The 22,561-nt window shown below is 46.7% G+C and overlaps 2 protein-coding genes across 3 annotated transcripts in view; one reads left to right on the forward strand and one right to left on the reverse strand.

Annotated features, from left to right (window-relative positions):
- Positions 1–927: 927 nt before the first annotated feature.
- CIAO2A (cytosolic iron-sulfur assembly component 2A) lies at positions 928–5,858 on the reverse strand. The gene is made up of 5 exons (XM_027666752.1): positions 5,700–5,858; positions 4,342–4,506; positions 3,101–3,150; positions 2,099–2,144; positions 928–1,367 (listed from the first exon to the last, which is right to left on the reverse strand). The coding sequence occupies exons 1-5, from the start codon at positions 5,833–5,835 to the stop codon at positions 1,270–1,272; spliced, it is 495 nt and encodes a 164-aa protein (XP_027522553.1). The 5' UTR covers positions 5,836–5,858; the 3' UTR covers positions 928–1,269.
- A 704-nt stretch (positions 5,859–6,562) lies between these two features.
- SPG11 (SPG11, spatacsin vesicle trafficking associated) overlaps positions 6,563–22,561 on the forward strand; it is a 29,052-nt gene continuing 13,053 nt past the window's right edge. For both annotated transcript variants that reach the window (XR_003531516.1, XM_027666653.1), the window contains exons 1-23: positions 6,563–6,824; positions 7,548–7,732; positions 8,515–8,742; positions 9,679–9,877; positions 10,453–10,590; positions 11,360–11,823; positions 12,051–12,196; positions 12,676–12,808; positions 12,905–13,060; positions 13,503–13,681; positions 13,821–13,997; positions 14,430–14,501; positions 14,917–15,044; positions 15,688–15,866; positions 16,593–16,800; positions 17,298–17,501; positions 18,182–18,288; positions 19,050–19,195; positions 19,525–19,686; positions 20,037–20,103; positions 20,538–20,703; positions 21,462–21,667; positions 22,239–22,347. Coding sequence is in view for 1 of the 2 variants with exons in the window: in XM_027666653.1 (XP_027522454.1) it covers positions 6,607–6,824; positions 7,548–7,732; positions 8,515–8,742; positions 9,679–9,877; positions 10,453–10,590; positions 11,360–11,823; positions 12,051–12,196; positions 12,676–12,808; positions 12,905–13,060; positions 13,503–13,681; positions 13,821–13,997; positions 14,430–14,501; positions 14,917–15,044; positions 15,688–15,866; positions 16,593–16,800; positions 17,298–17,501; positions 18,182–18,288; positions 19,050–19,195; positions 19,525–19,686; positions 20,037–20,103; positions 20,538–20,703; positions 21,462–21,667; positions 22,239–22,347 (3,977 nt within the window). In the remaining variant the exon portion in view is untranslated. The remainder of the gene's footprint in view (positions 6,825–7,547; positions 7,733–8,514; positions 8,743–9,678; positions 9,878–10,452; positions 10,591–11,359; positions 11,824–12,050; positions 12,197–12,675; positions 12,809–12,904; positions 13,061–13,502; positions 13,682–13,820; positions 13,998–14,429; positions 14,502–14,916; positions 15,045–15,687; positions 15,867–16,592; positions 16,801–17,297; positions 17,502–18,181; positions 18,289–19,049; positions 19,196–19,524; positions 19,687–20,036; positions 20,104–20,537; positions 20,704–21,461; positions 21,668–22,238; positions 22,348–22,561) is intronic.

The raw sequence follows: 22,561 nt of genomic DNA on the forward strand, positions 1-22,561 counted from the left end.
TCAGGGTAATTTGGCCCTGGGATGGGGCAGGGGAGGAGCCCTTGCTGGCACAGCTGAGCCATGGGGCAGTTCACTGCTTTACAAAGGGAAACATCCCCCTGTTCATAATGCTGGAGTCCATTCCATCATTCCATGCCTCCAGGAAAGCTTTATGGGGATTATTAAAATGGTTACAAATCCCTGAAATCAAACCAGATGTTTGCACTGAGCTCCAAGGATTTCTCACCGTTGAACCAAACACAAAGCACTGGAGGACTCAGTTCCTGGGAGGAGCAGCTCCCAAAATCCCTCGTGAGCCACTGCAGCACATCCTGGACATCAGTGCCCCTGGGAGAAGGGCAGCTGGGAGGGGAATGTCTGCCTCATTCCCCAGGGAAAGGTAAATCCATGGGCAGATCCACAGCTGCTGTGGAAACAAACCCTGAGGAACTTCTCCAGGGGGGAACATGTGGCAGCTGGAAACGTTATGGATGCTCCAGGTAAGATTTCTGAGGGAGCAGCAACAAGGAACAGGGCAGTGGGAACCCCAAAAGGAACAGGGCAGTGGGAAGCAGAGGAATGAAGGGCTGTGGGAGTGTCTCACCTCCCACACTGCAGGTAAGCCAGGAGCAGACTGACAAGATCTTGGCCACAAGGAAGTTTTACCCTCGGGGTGGTTATAAAGCAAAGACTCCAGAATTAGAAATGTACTTAACAGGGGGGGAAAAAAGCACAAATATTTAGCAGCAATAGTGTCCCAGTGAAAATCTCCCTGTTCTAGTCCAGTCTCTGGGCTGAAAATTATTTTTCTGAATTAATTTCAGCTTTAATGTGTTTGTTGAAATGAAGTTGAATAAAATGAAGAAGGGAATCTTTCCTTCTCTCTAACAGAAATCTAAACTTAAGCTTAAAGAAAAAAAACAACAATTCAGAACCCAGAAAGCAGCATTTCATTACAAGAATCTGTTTTATTTTTTACAGTGCAGTGACTGAAACAATGTAGAAATTTAACTTGCAAAACTGTATTTATATCACAATGTCTCTCAGAAGGCAATGTGGACGTGTTGCTTTTAATCACAAAATATTCCTCTGGACACCAGAAATTCCAAGCTCTCGGCACTATACACTTCATTTAGAGACCCATTTCCTCATAATTTAAATCTACCTTATAAACAATTTCTTTTTTAAAAAACACGTGGAAGGTATAAAGAACTCAAGTATTAAACTCAAGGCCTTGATTATTATTATCTTTTCTGTGGGCAGAGCTGCTGTGAGGAGCTGCCCAGGCTCCTACTCGGGCTCGGTGACACACTGCTCCACGATCTCCCGCAGCGTCGGGTTCTCCATCGCCGCCGCCACGCGCTCCTTGTCGTTGATCTGCTTGTTGACTGCAAAACAGCCCACAAAGGGCGACTCAGGAGGCTCCAGGGGCAGGGGACAGGGGGGACGAGGGGGCTCGGGAGCAGCCAAAGGCAGAGGGTTAACAGGGAAAGGGGAACGAGGCAAACGAAAGCTCAATCGCGACCAACCATCAGAAATCGGTCGCTTCTGATGGTTCTCTGGTTTAGGAACAGAATTTAAGATGCCCCAATGACATGTCTTAAAATTAAGTGTTAAACTCGTGACTAATCAGGAGTCACCTGGAGCTCTCCAGGTTCAATTGCTAAGTTATTTCACCCAAATAACCCATTTTTGCCAAAGACATCCAGTGCTCAAGGCTGGGACGCTCCTGGCAGGGGCTCCAGCAGCTGCTCAGGGCAGGGCCTGGCTCTGGCTCTGACAATGCCCCTGCCCTCCAGTTTCACTGTAAGCACTGACTGAGAAACACATATTTTTGTTATGGATATTTCAGGACAGCAAGATCAACCAGTGGGTTCTTCATGTTAATTATTCAGCAGCAACTTCTTTCCTCACAACCACAACTTAACACCTGCAAGAACTGCGCTGAAAAACCACACCAGCAGCAAGCACGTGGTCACAGAGCCACCACAGCTTTGGAAAGAGCCTCAAGGGCAGGTCTGATTTTAAAGCTTTCACAGGGTATTAATTCCTGGAAAGGGAGGGAAGGACTCAACCAGCACAAACAGGCTGCAGCAGCTCATTCCCAAGCTCTACTCACTGTCCTCTTCGGTGGAATGTGTGCCCTCAGATATGTAGATTTCCAGCTGCAGGAGAGATCAGCAACGTTAGAAGAGTCACAACAGCTGAATATATTCAGTGCTGGAAGAAAAACATTGTCCAGTGCACACACAGTGCATGTCAGTCCTACTGAGAAACAGGGGATCCATGGAAAGAGCTGGATCACAGCACAACCTCCCCGGGAGGAGTTCCTGCATGGAGCATATTATGGGACTGGAATCTAAACAGACCAAAACCACCTCCAACATTTCCCAGGCCTGGGACAAACAACAAAACCCCCTGACAGAGGCTGGAGGGCAGGGAGATCTCCTGAAAGGGATGTGCCCAAAGGAACCAAGGAGACAAGCCCTGGGCCTTTAACTGCTCTCTCTGAAGCTGAGCCTGGTTGGTACCACAAAAAACATGATCCACCTCATCTTCTACAAGTCTCACTCTACACTGTTCAACTGGAAAGACAAAGGCAGCAACTATAAAAACAAAACAACCACCAGAAAATCACCAGCAGAAACGCTCAGGTAATTAATTTATACTGTAAGTTATTTCAGGCAAGTCTCTAAAGGTCTGTAAATCACTGTGTTTGTCAGTAAAGGTCTGCTCTGCTCCTGCTCAGACCCAAACAGATTTCTCCAGGGATATCTTACAGTCCCTCACACTCCCCAGCCAGGGCTGGCCCCTGTCAGGGACAGTTTTAGGGGTCAGGGACAGCACATGGACAGGATCAGGCCATGTGCCATCCACACATCAGCTCCCAAGACATGGATCATAAAGATTCCCTCAGAGCAGTTCCAGTGTTTTAATCCTGCAGTTTTCCTGTGCTCTTCCAAACCTTTTCCCAAGGTTTTACTGCCTAGCTGATGCCCAGCCCTGCTCCACCAGCTCCTGCCTGACAACAGAGCAGGGCATTGCCTGCCTTGCAGGCTCTGTTTCAGAGCTTATCTCTCATTCATGTAGCTCAAAACAGGTTTCAAAGCAGGTACTTTACCTTGTGTCTAAAAGGCAAACATCTCTGAAGTTTTATTCTTAAACAAAGGCCTGTTAAAACAAAACAGAGATTTCCTTGTAAAATTCCAGGCTGAGGTGCATTTTCAGAGAATCCATATGTAACAATCAGCATAACTGACAACCTCCTTTTGTATTCTGAGCAGCACAAGCCACAGAGGGACTAAAGAATTTGTGGTTTCACCCCTTGGATGCAGCTTTTCAGGTAAGTTCACACCTGCCTTACAAGCTTTGAGGTCTCTGGTCTCTAATCACCTCCTAGAAACACTAAACAGAGACAAATTCCTCCCTTTCCAACTTGCTTTGGTATTTAGATATATTTATTTATATTGGTATTTATATTTGGTATTTATATATATATATAAATAATATAATATGTATAAATAATATAATATATTTAGCTATATATATTTATATATAGCTTCCCAGCTATCCCTGAGGCTGCACCTGTACTGAGGGGAATGCTTGGTTTGTTTTTAATAGTTGGTTAAAAAAAAATAATATAAATTATCTGGGAATAAGTACATCAGTTTTCTCATTAAACTAAAGACTTGATTTCCCTTAAATCTTTAGTATACACCGAGAAACCTTCATTCTGATATTTAGTGGTGAGACTTTCTAACCTTGGCACATTCAAACAAATCACGTCAGAGCTCTCAGATGGGATTTTTCAGATGAAATCTCACCACAAACCATAAGGGAAAAATAAAAAGGCAAACCAGGCCAGTGTAAATTCTCGTTCAACGTAATTCCCTTCCAACTCCTGATGGTTCGGGACTTTTTTGGGGATTCCTGGATTGCATGGGGGGATTTTTGGTGAGTGGGAATGGAAAACAGCCCATAGGGAAGGGAGAGGGAAGGCAGACAAGCATTAAGTTTAAGGGGTTTTAAATTTAAGAGCTGACAAATTTTTAACGTTACTGAAATAACGTGGCCAATACACAGAAGGAATTCTGTGCCACTTCCCAGGAGGTTTTTGAGAGGTTCCTTCTGAGGAGTTCCCCTGGCTGGACACAAACTGATGGATTTCCCCACGTTTCTGTGGATTTGGGTTTGGTTTGGGATTTTGGTCTGTTTGCACTGCCAGCTGGGCTCTCAAGATGCAGTTCCTGGTCACACCAACACAGCAGCACAAGGCTGAACTTTAACCAACCCTGGTGTTACTCAGAGAAGCCCCAGCGAGCCCCCTGCTCATGGTCCCCCCTTCAGGCACCCAAAGCTCACCGATGAGAGTGGCCAGGGAGCAATGAGGTACTGTTGGTGTAAACCTGATGGTGACCAGATACTCCTCCTCTCCTATCTCCTGCACCTCCACACCACCTTCTGTCACCACTTCCAGTTCTTCCAGAGTGTTGGGCTTCTCCGGGTCCCGGATGGTCCGGATAATGTCTGCAGCAGGAGGCAAGGGAGCAACAGTAAAGCAGCTTTCCAGGATTTAATAACAGGTATTTTCATTACCAACCACCTTCCCTGCACTGTTTGTTTTGCCCCACTCTGGAAGGGGCAGAGCTGTAAATACCAGGGGCACTTTATCTCACAACATTCCTCTGGATGGGACAATTTGAGGCATTTGTTGCTCGCTGTGGGTTTGTTTTTCATGTTCCATTAGTTCTGATTTAGTTCAGCAGCACTTCAGGGATTCCTCCGCTCTTTCAAATCTAATTATACAGGGACAGGTGCTTTATTCTGCAGAGGTCCTGGACAAGCCTGACCCTGTGGATGAACCAAAATCCTCAGGATTTGCCTCCCTGCTCAGGCTTACAACCTGGGTTATGAGTAATAACTTTTACTTAGGGCCACTGGTGTCTTAGAGTAGCTCTATTTAAACCAGTCAAGTTTTAAAACTGAGTTTGTTTGACATTGTGTCCTCAGTTCTCCAAACTAACAGTGCCCTGAGGCTTGACAAGGTGTTTGGAATCCTCCCCAAGCAGAACTTCCAGCAGTGAAATCTCTCCCCATTTAACAGAAACAGTCACTCAGTAACAGAAATCTCCATTTCCCTGGATCCACTGGTGACCACCCTGGAATTCCCGGCCCTTCCAGGTGTGTCCAGCTGCTCCTCTGTCCCAGGTGAGGAAACATTCGTTGGTGCCCCCGAGGCAGGGGCTGAGCTGGGCAGCGATCCAGGCCTTTCCCAGCCCCTGTGGGAGCAGCCTCCATCCAGAGGGGCTCGGAGACACTTCTCCCACACCCCTGGACCGGGGTCCCCTCTCACTGTGAGCACCCCAAGGACACAACCTGTGTCAGACCCTGCCCTCCGGCACCCCAAGGGAACCCCTTCCCACCCGATCCCAACCCTCAGACGAGCCAAATAAACTTTCCTCCTGCCCCACACCGAGCACAGCCCCCTCCAGCCCCCCGGGGACCCCCGTGGGTGCTCCGACACTCCGAGTTCCCGGGCACGGCTCTCACCCACGCGGCTGGGCAGGCAGGGCAGGACCGGCCACGGCTCCCTCACTTCAGCCCCCCACGGGCACAGCAGGAACGCCCCTAAAATCACCCCCCCAGCCCCCTCACAGCCCCCCGCCCCACAGCCCCTCGCGGCCCTGGCCCCCTGCCCGCCCAGCACCCCCGGCGGTCACCGTAGACCTCGATGGCCCTGTCGTGCTCCATGGCGCGGCTCGGGGTCGCATGGCCGGGGCTATGGCCGGGACTATGGCCGGGGCAGCCCCAGAGCCGGCCCAGCGCCTGCGAGAGCAGCGCCCGCAGCAGCGCCATGGCCGCGCTCCGCCATCGCCCGGCCCGCGCCACGGGGGGCGGGGACAAGGGGAGGGCCAATAGGCGGGGCCGCGCCCGGCGGGGGGATTGACCAATGGACGGGGAGGGTGCTCTGCTGGTCCCGCCTAGGGGGCGGGGCGTGGGTGTGGGCCCGCCCCCTCCCGCTGTCCTGGGTGGGGACAGAGAGACCCCGGGGACAGACGGAGGGACCCCGGGGACAGAGGGAGCCCGGGGACAGACGGAGGGACCCCGGGGACAGAGGGAGCCCGGGAGATCCCCAGATCGGCGGCACTGCGGGATTTGAGTAGCTCTCTAAGCACAGAGTCAGGATTAGAAAGGAGGCGCTGTTTGTCGTACGCACGGGGCAGGGTGGATGTTCCCACAAACCCAGCGGGCGAGGGAGTAAAAAGCGGGAAGATTTATACACTGAAGTTCGCATAAACCCACCCGTCCAACCGCAGAGGCAGAAACAGAGAATTCTGCTTATAGAGACGGGAAATTCTGCTTAAAGATAGGGAATTAAATATACAGAGAATTCTGTTTACATACACGGTGCGTCGCGCTCACAGACACGAACGACACTCCCCCTGCGGCTCACGGAACTACATTTCCCAGCGTGCATTGCCGCCCTGCCCACAGGCCCCGCGCCGCGGTGTGTGCTGGGAGTTGTAGTCCCGGCTCCGCACTGGGCGGCCCGGTCAGCTGGGCGGAAGGAGGTGCTGCCCCGCCAAGATGGCGGCGGGCGGGGGCTGACGGAGGAGGAGGAGGAGGATGGAGGAGGCGATGGCCCCGCGGGAGCTCCGTGTGCTCCTGGTGCCCCGCTCCCTGGAGCCGCGGGGAGCCCCGCGGGACGCGGCCCGGGTGCGGCTGAGCAGGGCCCAGGACGCTCTGGGCACGCTCCTGGTCTCCGGCGGCATCTCCGTGGAGCCGCTGGCGACGGGCGGCGCCGGGCGGGCCCGGGGCACGGCCCTGCCGGGGGACTGGGCTGAGTAAGTGCGGGGGCACGGGCGGCCGGAGGGACCCCCGGGTGCGGCGCTGGGGGACCCGGGAGGGGCGAACAGTCGGGGATGCGGGGGCTGAGGGGCTGCGAACCTGCCCCGAAGCGGGACAGGCTCCGTAACGCCCCGGTGCTGCAGAGGACGTTGTTTTACATCTCCTGGCTTGTTTAGCTGTGGGAGAGTTCACTACGGGTGATCAAAAAGCCAAAGCAAACGAAAAGGCAATTTGTCTGTCAGGTCGTCTCTTCGGACCCCGCAGTGCCCTGACCGCAGTCCTGCCCCCGTGGGTGACAGTCACTCACACGGTGTTTGTGACCTCTTTAGTGGCTTTTAGTGCTGAGTCAAAACCGCAGCCACGTTTGAGTTCTGGACATCTGCAGTGTTGAGCAACACCAGCACTGTTGGGAGCACCACAGAGTCACGGGATGGTTTAGGTTGGGAGGGACCTTAAAGCCCATCCAGTGCCACCCCTGCCATGGGCAGGGACACCTTCCATTATCCCAGGCTGCTCTGAGCCCCATCCACGCACGGGGGGAGTTTCTCAGCCCGAGCAACAGGACAGATCTGGTGTTGTGGTGTTGGCAGGGGCAGGGGGACAGCAGCAGAGTCTTCATCTGAGGGTTAAATGGTGCTGCAAGGCCAGAACTGTCAGTGTGGGAAATGTGGGGAGGGAATAAATAAAGCCAATAACCCTCCTGGATGTTGTATCTCCAGCTTCATGTGGGAGAACACAGAAGATGATGGTTTGCAAGAAAACAAGTCAAAACTCCTGGCTCTTGGGCGAAGTCATGGACTGTTTGTCTATGAACTCTCTGTAGAAGATGGAAAGTCCAGCCTAACCTCCCTGCACAGTTGTAAGGAAGAGACACTTAAAAAGCTCCTTGAAGTTAAAAACATTAGTGAGTAAATTCCAGTGTGTTCCATGTGTGAAATTGTTGCTGGTCTGGTTCTGTGCTGGGACAAATGCAGGCAGTGGGATTGAGCACTAGGGAAGTGTCAGGTACTTCCACACGGATTTAGAGTGATCAGCAGGATTAATGGACTGGAAAATTAAAAGGGACATTTCCGTGTTCAAAGGTGACATTGGTAGAGGGAATTAAGCTGTTGTAGGGTCACGAGTTTGGGTGATATGAAATTAAAAATAAATTTTAATAAAGCATGTTCAAGCAACCCTGCCCTCTCAAATTTCCCCTTTAATATTGGAACTGATGGTAGGAAAACAGAGACAGGACTCCTCACTAACCCAGCAGAGACTGATTAAGTGTTTGACCTTAAGTTTTATGATTAGCAAAGATAGTGTACAGTTACACTTTGCAGGACCTTTGGTGTTTTACATGTTCTTAAACATGTATTACATGTTCTTAAACATTCCTAAGATATTTTTATTTCCAAAGTTTGTAGCTTTTATTTTCAGTGCTGACTGAAATATTATTTTGGAATGATTTTTTGTGTTCTTCACGGTATTGTCCACTTAAAAAAACACATGAAAAGTTTTAGGAAACTGTTCTAAAATCAGTGACATAGAGAGTGAGATTTAAAACAAAACAAACCCCCTTCCCCAATCCCAAATTTTTTAAGATGGTAGCAGAGAGAATGAATTTGAGCTGTCATTTTCTTGGAGTTCCTTGGCAAATCAAAATTCCCAGCTGGCTGTAATCCTAAAACATGTTTAAATTTACAGGTCTACCTTCAGTTTTCTCTGTGAAGATTCTGTCTTTTGGAAACAACAAGTGCAAACTTCTGCTCAACCAGTTCATCCTTGTGCATCTGACCTTTCCTGGGGAAGACTCACCCTCAGAGACCTGTGACTGCTTCACCCTGGATTTGCCTCCAGAGGTTTTGGGGAGAATAACAGATTCCTGCTTCTGCAGAGGGATCCTGTTCCTGTTGGATAGTGCTGGCTGGATTTGTATCCTTTGCAGGAGAGAGGAGCTCTCAGGGGAAATGATCAGGAAGAACAAAGTTGTTTTTCTTTTCTGGCAGGGTTGAGCAGAAATTTCTTTAAAGGCATTTAAGTATCTGTTTTGAAGATGCCTCCCAAAAGGGTTGTGTAGCAAAATCCTGGATATTGTAATGAAAATACCATAATTGTGTATCAAATGTTTCTCAGCACAGCCCTGGAAATCTGTTTCCCACTGGATTAATGTTTTCCAGTGGTTCTGCCCTGTGGGTCTGTGTATAATGCACTGACATCTACTGCCAGCTAATTTCTTGAGTAAAGTTAGAAACTCCAGAGACAGACAGGGAGTCACAGCTGGGGAGCCAGGTGTGTGTGTTGTGCTGGGCAGGGGCTCAGACCTGCCTGTTCCACGAGCTTCCATTTCCCCTGTGCTTGGCCATTGCCTCTGACCCCTGTAACAGTGCAGGGAGCTCAGGGCACCTTTTCCTGGCCATTTTACCCCTGTAACAGTGCAGGGAGCTCAGGGCACCTTTTCCTGGCCATTTGACCCCTGTAACAGTGCAGTGAGCTCAAGGTGCCTTTTTCCTGGCCATTTTACTCCTGTAACAGTGCAGTGAGTTCAGGGCACCCTTGCCTGGCCATTTTACCCCTGTAACAGTGCAGGGAGCTCAGGGTACCTTTTCCTCCCCACGGAATGCCAGGACAGGTCACTCCAAGTACCACTTGAGTCCTTGGAGGTGGCACAGGTGGCATGTTTGTGCAGCACAATCCTCTGCTGATCCCAGCTGAGCTTGGAATGCTCTTGGAAAACAAACACTCCTCATGTTCTGTGGGGCAGAGCTTGACCTGGGCCACAAGTTACCCAAAATTCACCATCTGCCCCTTCTGAGTAACTCCTTTGTTGGAGCCTGTGAGCCCTGGGGTTTTCCTTGATGCTGTCTAAAGACATATTTGACTCTTTTGATGGTGCCAGCCTGGGCAGGATCAGTGTAGCCCTGTGCCAGGGAGAGGGGCAGGCTGGGGGCAGGAGCCCAGCCCTGCCATCCCCCCTCAGTGCCCTGAGGGTGTCCCAGGATCTCAGCGTGGCCGTGGTGCTCAGTGCTGCCCACTGTGCCCTCTCCGTGGAGCTCAACAGCTACTTCAGGTATGGTGGGTTCCTGAAGGAAGAGTTTGGGTTCAGCTGACCTTGGGTGCCTGGCCTTGGTCCTGCAATGGCTGAGGTGCTGTCACCTTTTTATTTTGAGTTCTGGCCCTGTGGTAGAGCTGAAATTTCCTATTTATTTAAACATTGTCCTTTATTATTTGTTCTAATTTGCACTCTGTCACTTTAACCAAAGAAAATTTATCTGTTAACATCTATTTGTTTTAATTTATCTATTAAATATGTTAACAGATAGAAAACCTTTGTATTGGACTGTTTTTCCTAGGAAGATTAGGATAGGTGCTTTCAGTGCCAGGGGTGGGTGGCAGCACCTTTCAGAGATGCTGTGAGGTCTGGGATTATTAAACTCCTGACACACCTGTGCTGATTTGGCTTGGTAAATTAGGGCCAGGTTGTAGTTGAGAGGAAGGAGCACCAGGGTCTGATGGCTCACCTGGACACCTCCCTGGGAGTGCTGCTGACCTGAGAGGAAGCTGCTTTGCTGAGGGTTCCTGGAGGGGTTAAACAGCAAAAAAATCTCAAGAGGGAGGTGAAAATTAATATTTATTTCTTTACAGGCAGTTCCCTGAGCATTTGCTCTGTAAGAGAGATCCTGAAAGTCTTTGCATGGAGCCTTCTGAAGGAGTGGATGAGGATGACCTTGCCAGTTCTGAGCACAGCATGGAGCTCCTGCCCTCACCCTTCCGCACCGACAGGTACTGAGGGAAAACCCTGCCTGGGACAGGTACTGAGGGAAAACCCTACCTGGGACAGGTACTGAGGGAAAACCCTACCTGGGACAGGTACTGAGGGAAAACCCTGCCTGGGACAGGCTGGGCTTTGCTTCCTTTACATCAGTCATAATAAATCCTGAGATTTTTTCAGTTGTAATTGTGAAAAGTAAAATCAGCTCATTCTGCTCTAAATATTTTGAATTGAGGATGATGTTTGCAGATGGGCTGAGAGAACTTTACGTGTGTCATTAAACAGCTACCAAACAGTAATTGCTGATGAGGGGTTACCTTTCATTTAAACACTATAGACAGATGTTTTGTATCCCAAGGACTTTACTTCTCCTTGCTTGTTTAGCACAGATGAGTGTGTGGCCTTCAAAATACAAACATTTCAACTGGTTGTGAACCTTAGGGGTATTAATACTGAAAAAACATGTTAATTATAACTTGATGTAAGTATAATAAAGTACTCAAGTCCAGAATTAATTTGGTTCTAAATTTTTTTCATTGAGGGGGCATGTTCGGTGAGGAAAAGGAAATTTTCTACGAAAAAGGGTAAACATGAATGTTGTCATCTAATGCAGCTGGGATCACTCAGCTTGGCTGCAGACAGCATTTAAATACAAATAAACAGGCCACGTTAAGGTTGAAAGGTGCTGGATGGATTTTCTAAGCTTAAAATGCATTTTATTTAACTGAGGAAACTTTATCTGCATTGTTCTTGAAGTAATACCTGGTCTCTTCTCCCCAGGTCCTGGAAGGCACACTTGTCCTCACTGTGGGACAGAGTAAGAAGAAGAAGACCAGGTTCTCCAGATCTGGGGAATGACTTGAATTTACCTTGGTATCAGTTTTTTACCCATCTTGAAGATCATGATCCTGACATTTATGAGGATCCAGAGAAGATGGTGGCCTTTGTTCCACGGGCTGTTACGTGGGCAGCTTCCAGAGCCCTCCAGAGCCACGGCACAGAGCTCAGGGCTGCAGGACAGCAGTGGGTACAGATCCCTGGGGCAGCACCACAAGAAGTGGTGAAACTGGAGTGTAAACTGGTCACTGGAGCTACAGCTGTGTTTGTGGTGGTGACAAAGGACATGGGGTTGTCTCTTGCTCTCTGGGATTTTGAGTCCCAAGACGTGACGTGTTCCCACTTCGGCACAAACAGTGTTTACGTGGAGTGCAGTGCAGAGGTGCCACTGTGCCTGCTGCTCACAGGTGAGGGGTCATGGATCCATGGATTGTTCTCTGACAGCTTTTGGAGGGGGTTCTGGTGGTGTTCTTTCCTTTCTGCCTGGCTGCTGTTGGTTCATGGCTCTTGCATTGCTCGGGTCAAAGCCAGACGGAGCCGCTGCAGCTTTGAGTCATCCTTTGGGAAGAGAGGCAGTGGATGGAAATGCTTTAATAATTAGTATCTTTAATTATGGTTTGATTCTTTTCTTTAGAGCGTGGTCTGTCCTTAGTTCTGTTTGGGGTGACCCAAGAGGAGTTTTTGAACAGGCTGATGATGTTTGGCACTGCTGGAGTCGTGGATTCCGTTTGTCACCTCAATGGATGGGAGCGATGTTCCATTCCAATCCATGCCCTGGAGGTAAGGAGAGCTGGTTCATGTCTTACAAATAACAAAAGTACTTCTTTCAAGTAATGAACACAGCTTATGCAATGCTAATGGTGGTTTTAGACAAAATTAAAAGTGCGCTTTAAACCTGGGGCAAAAAGAAGTGGTTTAGTTATTAAATAAACAATAAAGCCCCAAGTAAGGCAGGTTAGTAACCCAAAAGTAGAAATATGCAATGAAGTGAATTCCCATTAATAAAATAAACCAGAATTTTAAAGTAAGCAGTGCTCAAAAATCCCTCTTGATTGAACCCTAAAGTGTTTTTGACAATTTGCATTTCTGCAGCAGCTTTTGTCCTCTTGCAAAATGTCAAATATTAAAAGAAATCCTTGGAACTAGGTTTTGGGTTTGTTATACCATTCTTATAAAGCCAGAGGAGAACCAGCAGTAAGTATACAACATGTGTAGAATTTAGAATCCATGCATGATTGTTCTTCTGCACGTTTGTCTAGGCAGGTTTGGAAAATCGCCAGCTGGACACAGTGGACTTATTTTTAAAAAGCAAAGAAAGTGTTTTCAGTGTCTCTGCTCCCTGCTCTGGGCCTGGGCAGTGCAGTGATGGTGCATCCCAGACCTGTCTGAGAAGTAAGTCAGTCCCTGCAGCTGCACAGAGGCTTCAGCTGAGCTGCCTTTCTCTCTGGCACAGTGCAGGTGTTTTATCTTTGTCTGTCACCATTGCAGATTTGGAAGAGCTCAGGCCAGCTTTAAACTTGCTTTGCTCAGCAATCCAAGAGAATGATATGGAGCCTCACAGCAAACACTTCTCTGAGCAGCTCCTGAACCTCACCCTGACTTTCCTTACCAGGCAACTGGAAGAAATCTTTGTGCACACAGAGGGTAAGGTTACTCCTTTTGAGTCATATCTAGTAACGTGTTATTGTTTAGTGAAGTGGGAACAGCAACTTTTTTTAATTAAAAGTTCACATTGGCCCAGAATTAACACAAGAAAGTGCCAGAGATGAGTGAATGAAAGCTTTTCATCCCTGCATTTTAAATGGGACTTACCTGACTAATAATTGGTTGGATTAATAAAAAATTTCAGTTCTTATGTACTGGTCCCTGAGGGGTAAAACACCTCAGTGAGGGCAGGGAGCACAGGTGGGGCTGTGACTGTGTCCTGACAGGATGCAGAGAGTGCTGGGCACTGGCAGTACCTGTGCAGGTGAGAGAGCTGGTGAAGTTTCTGTTGATCAATCAAGAGAACATTCAGCATTTCCAAACACCAAAAATCCTGTCTTGTCCCTTCCTGTTTAACTGATATCTTGGATGCTCTTGGCAGAACCTGATGAGTTCCTGCAGAAGGCTGCAGATATTCTGACTGATTACATTATTCAACTGAGGAAATTCCTGAGAAAATATCCTCGCCCACACATCAATCCAGTGCACACAGGAGATGATCTGGATGAAGACCTGCCTGAGATAGAAGAAAGCCACGTGTGGGAAAAACTGACACCAGAGGTAAAAATGAGTCATCCAGTTTTTACTGTTCTTATTAAGTGTATCTGAGATCACCGATGTGGAAATGTCCTAAAGTATTGGAGAAAAGATCAGTAACAGTGATGATAGATGAGTTTGTTGCTTTGCTTCTCTGCTTTAGGAAGTCATTGCTGAGGCCATCTTAAGCAACAAAATGCCAGAGGCCCAGATCTTCTTCCGAATGCATCAACATCCTGCTGAGAACCTGCAGGAATTTCTTCAGACAGGTTTGAATCTGGTCTATGACCATCTGCTGAAGGACAATACCAGAGAGGCCTCAGAGCTGCTCAGAAATATGGTGAGAGGTGTTCTCTGGTTCTTCACACTTTGTGGCTGATGAAGTCAATGAATGGTGGGAGTGTGGGGAGCTCAGGGGTCCTGTGGGTGTGATTCCACCAGATTCAGGTATTGCAGTGAAAATTAACTTGTTTGAAAGAACTGCTTTGAGCTGTGGTGCCCTCAGAAGGCTGAGGGAGCCTGTTTGTGGGGGGTGATGTCATGATCCAAGTGTGGAGGTGGTTCTGGCAGGTGAGGTGTTAAAGGGCACGGGATTTGTACCCAGACAGTGTGCTGGAGACATCAGGCACATCCCTGGGTTACTGTGACACTTCAGGAGCTGCTGAAGGGAACATCACAAGCTTGCTTTGGAAGGGAAGCAAGTGCATTTATTCCATCCCTCTGCAGCTGCATTTTACAGTTTGCATACAGTGGGTGTCTCCTTTCCTGCCAGGGCTTCGATGTGAAGCAGGAATTGCACAAGATCTGTTTCTACACAGAGGACAAACACGTCAGAGATCTGCTGGTAAGTGCAGCAAAGGCTCTTCTTGTCCAGCTCTCGGGTCTGAACCTCGTGTGTGTTTGTGCTGAGGGAAACCAGGGTACTGGACTCACTTTCAGAACAGACAGGCAGGATTTTGTCCCTGCATCCTGGCAGTGTTTTTACTGAGACATGCCAGTGCCATGCCCATGTTCCTTTATATCTGTAGTTCAAGTAAAAATTGGTTAAAATGTCATTTCCTTGTTGTAGCTGTGCTCTAGTTCTCGTGTCCTTGCACAGAGAATGCAGTCCTCTTGTCCTTTAAGTGTATTGCCCTCTGCTTCCAGCATTTTTTCCTGCAGTTGGTAGCTGTTTGCACTTGCAGGGTCATTTACAACTTGAATATATTAAAAGTAGATCAAAATGACAATTGGAGGTAATACTTTAATTTGAATTAAAGGTGAAAGTTTTACGGGAAGAAAATTATTTTTCTGAAAAAGAGAAGAAAATGATAGACTTTGTGCATCAGGTTGAAAGCTTTTACTCGGAATCCTTCCAGGAAAATAAAGAGATTCAGTCTCTTGCCAGGTAACGTGGGTTAACAGTTTTAATTATTAATTAATAATGTTAATAGGGTTTAAAATGTGCTGGCTTCTACGTTCTGTGTGATTTACTGCACTAACAAATACAGTCTCAACGTCATTAATTTCACACTGGTCTTTGTTTGCAGAAATCAGGGTCAGTGGGGGTATGAAGTAATTTCCTCATTAACATAACAGTTGCTGTCATGTTCTCTCCAGACAAAGTCATGGCTTACTCTTGTCAGGGTAACAGAGCCCTTCTGCTCATGTCATCACCATAAATGAAACAGTTTTAATAGCAAGTGATATTATTAGAGTTATTAATCAAATTAAACATTGGGATGGAATGTTTGCTGATTTTGATCTATACCCATAATATAGCAAGCTAAACTAACCTAGAAAAACCATTTACAGTTAACTAATTGTAAAAATGTTGCAATACTTACCATTTGCTATGTCAGTTTTGGGAAAATGAGGTAATTCTTTGGTTCTCAAACCTTTAGTTCAAGTCAGTCCCTCTGCCACCTCCAGAGCTCTTCAAAATGGACTGGCAAAACTTGTTGACCTTTTCATCACCTTCTGTTTGTTAGATTGGTGACTGCTTCTTAAAAGAGCAATAAGGAACACCCCAATTCCATCCTCCCTTGCAGGTTCAGTGACTGGAGGAAGGACCAGGAGCTCTGCAGACACACAGCAGTGCTGGACTCAGTGCTGGGCTGGGACAGACACAGGGCCCCCAGCAGGAGACTCCGGGTCATGCTGGACTGGGCTCAGTGGTGGGATGAGCCCATGCAGGAAATGATTCTTCTCCCCAGGAAACCACGCCAAGGCAGGTGTTCTGGGAATGAGGACTTGAACTGGGAACTAGAAAGCTGTCTTTGACATGGTACACTGCAGTGGTGTAGGACTGGCACTGCTGGAGCCAGAGTGGGAGGTGCCACAGTGGGGCACTTTTTAGCAGTGAAATGGGAAACAGTGGGTTTTTATCCTGCTGCATCCTGGGTCTGTGTTTTTCCTGTAGAGAAGAGTTTGGAACTAGCTGAAAGGGACTTGCCTAAGGCATGGCCACTTGTAAGTGGGTCCTGCTCTGCCAGGTTCTCCCAAGCTCATTGCACCTGGTTACTTCCAGCTTTGCCAGCATAAAGCTCTGACAAGCTGTAACAGTGTCCTTCATCTCAGCATCATATTTGCAACTGTTCATTAAAAATCAGTGCATGGAGTGACAGGACACAGGGAATGGCTTCCCACTGCCCAGGGCAGGGTTAGATGGGTACTGGGAAGGAATCCTTCCCTGTGAGGGTGGGCAGGCCCTGGCACAGGTTGCCCAGAGAAGCTGTGGCTGCCCCTGGATCCCTGGAAGTGTCCAAGGCCAGGCTGGATGGGGCTTGGAGCACCCTGGGCTGGTGGAAGGTGTCCGTGCCCATGGGACTAGATGAACTTTAAGATCCCTTCCAGCCCAAACCATTCCATGATTCTGTATGTAAAGGAATATCAGTGTTTCCCTCAGTAGTGTTTGTTTGTGCTGATTTCATCCGTTTGCCTTTTCGAAACACAGAGCTCAAGACATGCAGTCCTGAGGTTCTTTGGATGCACTTGACAGCCCAGCATGATTGGCTGAGTGTTTGTTCCTGGATTGAGGAGTCAGAGCCCAGCCAGGCTCCGTGTGGAGCAGCTGCCTGGCCCCCTCTGACTGCAGACGTGGTTGACCAGAACACTCTGTGCAGCAGCTACATGAGGCATGAGATCCTCAACAAGCTGGCCAGGTATGTGCCCTTGGTGCTTTGCACTAACTCTCTATCCTGTATGAATAATCAGGATAATCAGATGGGTAGAGAAGGTAATAAAATCTTTGATACATATTAATTTCTATATTGTATTTAGAGCTCTTTTTGGAAACAGCACAAATCCATTAAAATTTAATTTTAGTCTTGCACTTTCAGTTAACTGAAAATGGGAGAAATCTTCCCTCAGCCCTTGGATCTTTCCCAATAATGATGTTCCTGATGCCCACTGCAATGCAAGTGGGAATTGTGAGCACACAGGATTTCCCTCCTCACACCTTGTTGTCTGCAGTGACCTGCAGTAACCACAGTGTTGCTTGAGCACCATCAGACATATTTTGGCACATTGTGTTTTCCTCAGCAGTGAATTAGTCCCTGAGAAGGAAAGGTCTGCTTTAATTTTGAGCTGAAAACACCCTTCAGAACGTGTTGAGAAGCAAACTGTCTGATCAATCTGTGCTTTCTCTGCTTTCTGACAGAAATGGAATTTTTGTCCGTTCTGAGCTGGAAGATTTTGAGCTCCTGCTCCAAAGACTGTCATACCTTGGGGGAGTCCTGCAAAATCCTCACCCTGTCCCAGAATACAGCTCTGCTAGTGGCTTGGACTTCCATGCTCAGTTTGTCCTCCACTGCTTGCAGCACAATTTGCAGTACCTGTTATACACCTACCTGGACTATTACAGGTAAGAATGCTTTTCATCCCTCAAATCCCATCTGGGTTTCAAGAATGAAACACAGTTTTAACAGTTGTTGGTAAGAGTTTTCCTCAACCCTTCCTATTGACAAGGACCTCCTGGATCACAGCAGTGTCACTTAACAAAATCTGTGGGGCAGTGTGGGAGGTTTTAAACTGTATTTTGAAGTTTTATTCAGGTTGTCTTAATATTAATTTGTGTGTCAGTCATCAAAGGAAACAATTACAGTTGTAATTAGTGTAATGTAAAATGAGCCAAAACAACTTGCTCTTCATAAACTCAGAATTTAGAGAACTCAGAAACTGTCACTTGAACACAAGTGTGAGTTCATTCTTGATACATTCACAGATTGCTGGTTTCCATCTAAATTAGCATAAGTTGGGATTTGAAGGAGGAAGCAATATTAGGCATTGGAATTGTGTGAATACTTTGTAATTAATGAATACTTTGCAATTAAAATTTCTGTAACTCCAGTCTAACACTGGAATTATCAAGAAGGTAAAAGTGGACCAGAAAAAAGCCAACAAGTCATTTTTTGTTACCTGTCTGATCAATTTTAGTTTGCATAACCCCCAGTCAGGTGCTCCCAGTCTTTAATACTGTGTTACATCGGGGCAGAGGGTGGTTACAAATACTGTGTTTTCACTGTGCTGTTCATTTATTTCCAGCTTAACCCCTTCCACTTGCCCTATTTTGGATAACAAGGAGCTGCACGAAGCACATCCCTGGTTTGAGTTCCTGGTGCAGTGCCAAGGGGTTGCCAGCAATCCCCGAGGTAGGAATCTCCCTCCAGAGGGTTGGGCACAGCTGGATTAAATCCTCTGCTCTGCTGAAAACCTTCTGTTGACCTTGGCAGATCACTTACATGTTCATCACTTCCCCATCTCTGAAGTTTGGGTTATAATTCCTCCTGAAACTGTACAGAAGGATTTGGAGGCTGTAGATATGTGATAATTATTTTGTGTGTGATCATCATTACCCCCAATTTTATTTATGTTCCCAACAGGTTGATCAGAAGGAGGATTCATAAGAAAATGCACATCTCACTAAAATGAAACCTTTCTCTAATCCTTCTGGTGCATTTTTCACTTCTCTGCCCTTGGATTATGTGTTTGCTTTTTTTTTTTGTTATTATCATTGCAAGTCAGTAGAATTTGTGCCCTTAACTCGTTGCACATTTTAAACATTTCATCTTTCACAGTCACACATTAACAAAAGATAGAAATAAGCCGAAGTGAAGCTTTTTTTAGAAAGTGTGATGAGTGTAGGATAAAGAATTGAACCAACTCAGTGTTTAACTGTGGGGCTCAATCCCAGTCAATCCGTGTAGGCAAAACTGTGGTTTGAAACTGGGGGAAACTTGGTAAAATTCGGATCAACCTGTCTGTATTTGTAAGTAAATTGAGAAAAATCACTATTAACAACAAAAAGTAGAAAATTCAGGATTTTTCGTAGTTGGAGAACAGTTGTAATGTGTGATGAATGATTTAATATTGGATTTGCTTGAAACTCAATCTCCCTTTTTCTCCTGTTAAGATCCGAGGATGATTTTCCAGGCGAGTCTGGCGAACGCTCAGATCCTGATTCCCAGCAACCAGGCCAGTGTGAGCAGCATCCTGCTGGAGGGCAGGACCCTGCTGGCCCTGGCCACCACCATGTACTGCCCTGGGGGCATCGACCAGGTACTGGGGTGGCACCACATCCCTCTGCAGCTCCTCTGCAACCAGGAGTTCTGCTTTTAATGGAAAAGTGCTCAGTGAGCCACGTGTTGGAACAGAATTTATTAACACAGGGGGTTTTGACGCACAGCACAGTCACCTGAAACATCAGGTGCTGTTGCAGATGTGTCTGATACAACTTAAAAGCATTTTACAGGAAAAAAAATTGTACTTCTCTGTTGTCACTGCATGGCAAATTCCCCTGAGGGAGTTTGGCACGTTCAAAAATTGTTCTGTTATAATCTTAGTGCAGTTTCTTCTTAATTAATTAACTTTGCTTCTTTGCACTATAGGTTCTTCAGAATGAAGATACAGAAAAACCCCTAAAGAAAGTTGATCCACAGCTCTTAAAAATGGCCTTGACCCCTTACCCCAAACTCAAGGCTGCTCTCTTTCCCTCCTGTACTGCTCATGGAATTTTGCCACCTGACATCTCTCTCTACCACCTTCTTCAGGTAACAAAGTGCTTTTTGGCAGGAGAAAAGTAAAGAGAAGCTTGTTTCAGCTAAAACCTGGAGGGTGGGGGCCATGTTTCCTTGGAATCCTTAGTTTGGAGCTTAAGTTTGTGGCTTCATTCTGAACAGTTTAATTTTAAAGTCTGCAGTGTTTAACTTGAGCAGCCCTGGAATGTCAGGGAGGGATATTCTTACAGTGTTCAATGGGAAAGTTGTTTAATGTTGCAGAAATGAAAATATTTAAATTTTAAAATGTTTTCAACAGTGTAAGAGAAATAGAACTGAGAGTTAAAGGACAGCGATGGGAAATTCCTAAGCTGCCTCAATGTATTTTGGTTTTAATTTTTCAGTCGTTGGTTCCCTTTGATCCCTCGAAATTATTTGGCTGGCAGACAACAAACACTCTTGCTGCATCAGGTATGCTCCTTGTCAAGGTTTAGATGCTTTCCTGGCCTAGAAAAAAATACCTTCCAGTGGAATGATTTGGCTGGTAAAGTGACTCAAAAGGCCATTTCTTTCACCAAAAAAATAGTGTCATTTACTAGATTTGTGTTTTAAACTGAAATCCCAGATAAGTTACATTAAGATCTTCACAGGCAGATTTTTTTCTAAATATAAGATAGAGAAGCAATGTCTCCTTTTAAAAGCAAGCTGAGGATGTCAGAAGGGATCCAGAGTTCTGATTTTCCACTGAGAGGTGGAATTTCAGTGGGATTTGGATACGCCGAGGTCTGAACTAGGAGCAGAGGAAAGGGATTTGATTGCCATCTCATGTCTTGTAGCTAAAAGCCATTTTTTGATGTTTAATTCAACTGTTAGTCAGCTCATACTGATGCTGCTGCTCTCCCCAGATGCCCCCAGTGAGCTGCCCCACTTCTCTCACCCTGTGCTGGTGCGCAGGCACGCGGTGCTGGAGAGCCTGGACTTCCTCTGGTACCTGCACCAGGGGCGGCCCTCCTTCGCCTTCGGGACCTTCCTGGTGCAGCAGCTGGTGAAGAGCAAGACCCCCAAACAGCTGTAAGTCTCCTCCAGGCTGACAGAGAGTCCTTTAGAAGTTAGAGTCGAGCATGTGGGGGAACGTTGATCCCCCCCGGCAGCAAACGAGTGGTGAGCAGGGAAATTTTGGGTGTCCTGAAGTCTGTTCAGCCCAGCACTGAGGAGGGTAGAAATAACACCTGAGTGAAGGTGAGCTTTGTTCTGAATTACCTAAATAAAATCTGCATGAGGAAAGCAAGGAATGGGAAATGTTCCACTTTTATCAAACACGGGTGGGCTCTTCTTTTAGGAACCTGAGCCCCTGGACCACTTTGTAGGGAAAAGATGCCCCTTTTCTTTGGCATTTCCAAAGGGGGACACTTCTTTAGTTAAATTAATAAGGCAAAAATGTACTGGAGGTTGATGGAATTAAATTTTCTGGCTGAAGCTTCAAAATCAGATGTTCAAAAGGATACAGTGGGATTACACATCTTCCATATATTAAATTTACTATTAAGTAAATTCAGAATTGGTAGAAGTTACATCAGAACAAGTCAGTTTTTCTGGAATGCCTGGTTGGTGTGTTAGTCACTGTTTGTTTCTCTTCATCATTTCTGACCAGGTGAGTTTCTCTTTTGTAAGGCTTTGTTGTCATACCTACATTTCTTATGAAATTTTTGCTTTGTAATTACCTTTCACAGTAAACCTTGTAGATGCTGGTTTGCTTGAGGAATATTCCTGTTGGAAAATTGGTTCCAAACCACTGTACAAAACAATGCTGTGTGTTCCTTTTGTCCCAGGATCCAGCAGGCAGGGAAGGAGGCCCATGTTTTAGCCCTGTCCTCCTTTGGAGCCCCCGCAGTAGGAGCAGCCTGTGTGTGTTTTCTGGAACTGCTGGGCCTCGACAGCCTCAAGCTCAGGGTGGACCTTAAAGTTGCAAACATGGTTTTCAGCTACAGAACTAGAAATGAGGACTCTCATCACAGTCAGATCAGAGACTCTTTGGGTAAGGGTGTGTTTTGTCTGGTTTGAAATAGAGTGCTGTGGGTTTTTTGGGAAGAGCAGCAGAGAGGGATGGGAAGATGGTGACTGATGGCTCAGGAATGCAGGAAAAACATCTAAGGATTTTGTTCTTCTTTTATTCCTGTTTTTTACTAATTTTGAAGGTGCATTTTTAACCTGTCATGTCAGGGCAGGAAGACTTATATAACATATAATAAATCATGGATTCAGAACTGCATCAAGATCTAATAGACAGTGCCACAGCTGCCTAAGGGTCTGTAATGTTTAGTGAGGTTCAACCTAATGTTGTAATAATATAATAGAGAGTTAAACAAAGTCTGTTACCAAATCTCTTTTCTCTTTCATGTTTGAAGACTGTATTACAGTAGTGAAATTGGGTGTTCAAAGCTGTAGGGAAATTTAATTTATCCTAGGGATAATTTTAGTTAAATTCCTAATTCCAGGTCCACAGGTGTCTTTGTTCCAACTAGGAAATCACTGGTGCTTTTGAAAATACTGCCCTTACTCAGATCCCAAATAGCATCTCAGCAATAGTAATGTGTTCTTTTAAACAGTTGAAAAGTTTACAAAATTGGCTGATGGCGAAAAAGCAGCAGCAGCAGCAGTTCTTCCCTCCTTGGAAGAAGCCTTCTGGGATGCAGTTGAGCAACAGGGAATAAAGAGGTGAGAACAGTGTGATTTAGAGGGTTGTACTGGGTGAGCACTGAGTTTGGCATTTGATAATGTTAAAGACACAAGATAGGGCAATGTCCCTGCCTGGGTGGGTGGGAATGTCCTCAGGGAATGTCAGCAGTGTGGAAGCTCCACAGGGCAGTGTGACCCAGTCTGTAGGGAAGTCCCTGGGAGTGCTGGTGCTGCCCTTTGCAGACAGTGGGTC

This window comes from Corapipo altera, unplaced genomic scaffold, assembly GCF_003945725.1.
Source record: "Corapipo altera isolate COAL_440 unplaced genomic scaffold, ASM394572v1 349, whole genome shotgun sequence".
Classification (NCBI taxonomy): domain Eukaryota; kingdom Metazoa; phylum Chordata; class Aves; order Passeriformes; family Pipridae; genus Corapipo; species Corapipo altera.

Bases quoted from the DNA above. Each gene is read 5' to 3' on its own strand.
- CIAO2A (XM_027666752.1), bottom strand. From the start codon at position 5,835: ATGGCGCTGCTGCGGGCGCTGCTCTCGCAGGCGCTGGGCCGGCTCTGG. The intron at 4,507-5,699 runs GTGACCGCCGGG...CTCCTGCTGCAG, and splicing joins CAGGGCCATCGAGGTCTACG to ACATTATCCGGACCATCCGG. The intron at 2,145-3,100 runs GTAAAGTACCTG...TCTCTCCTGCAG, and splicing joins GTTTGCCTTTTAGACACAAG to CTGGAAATCTACATATCTGA.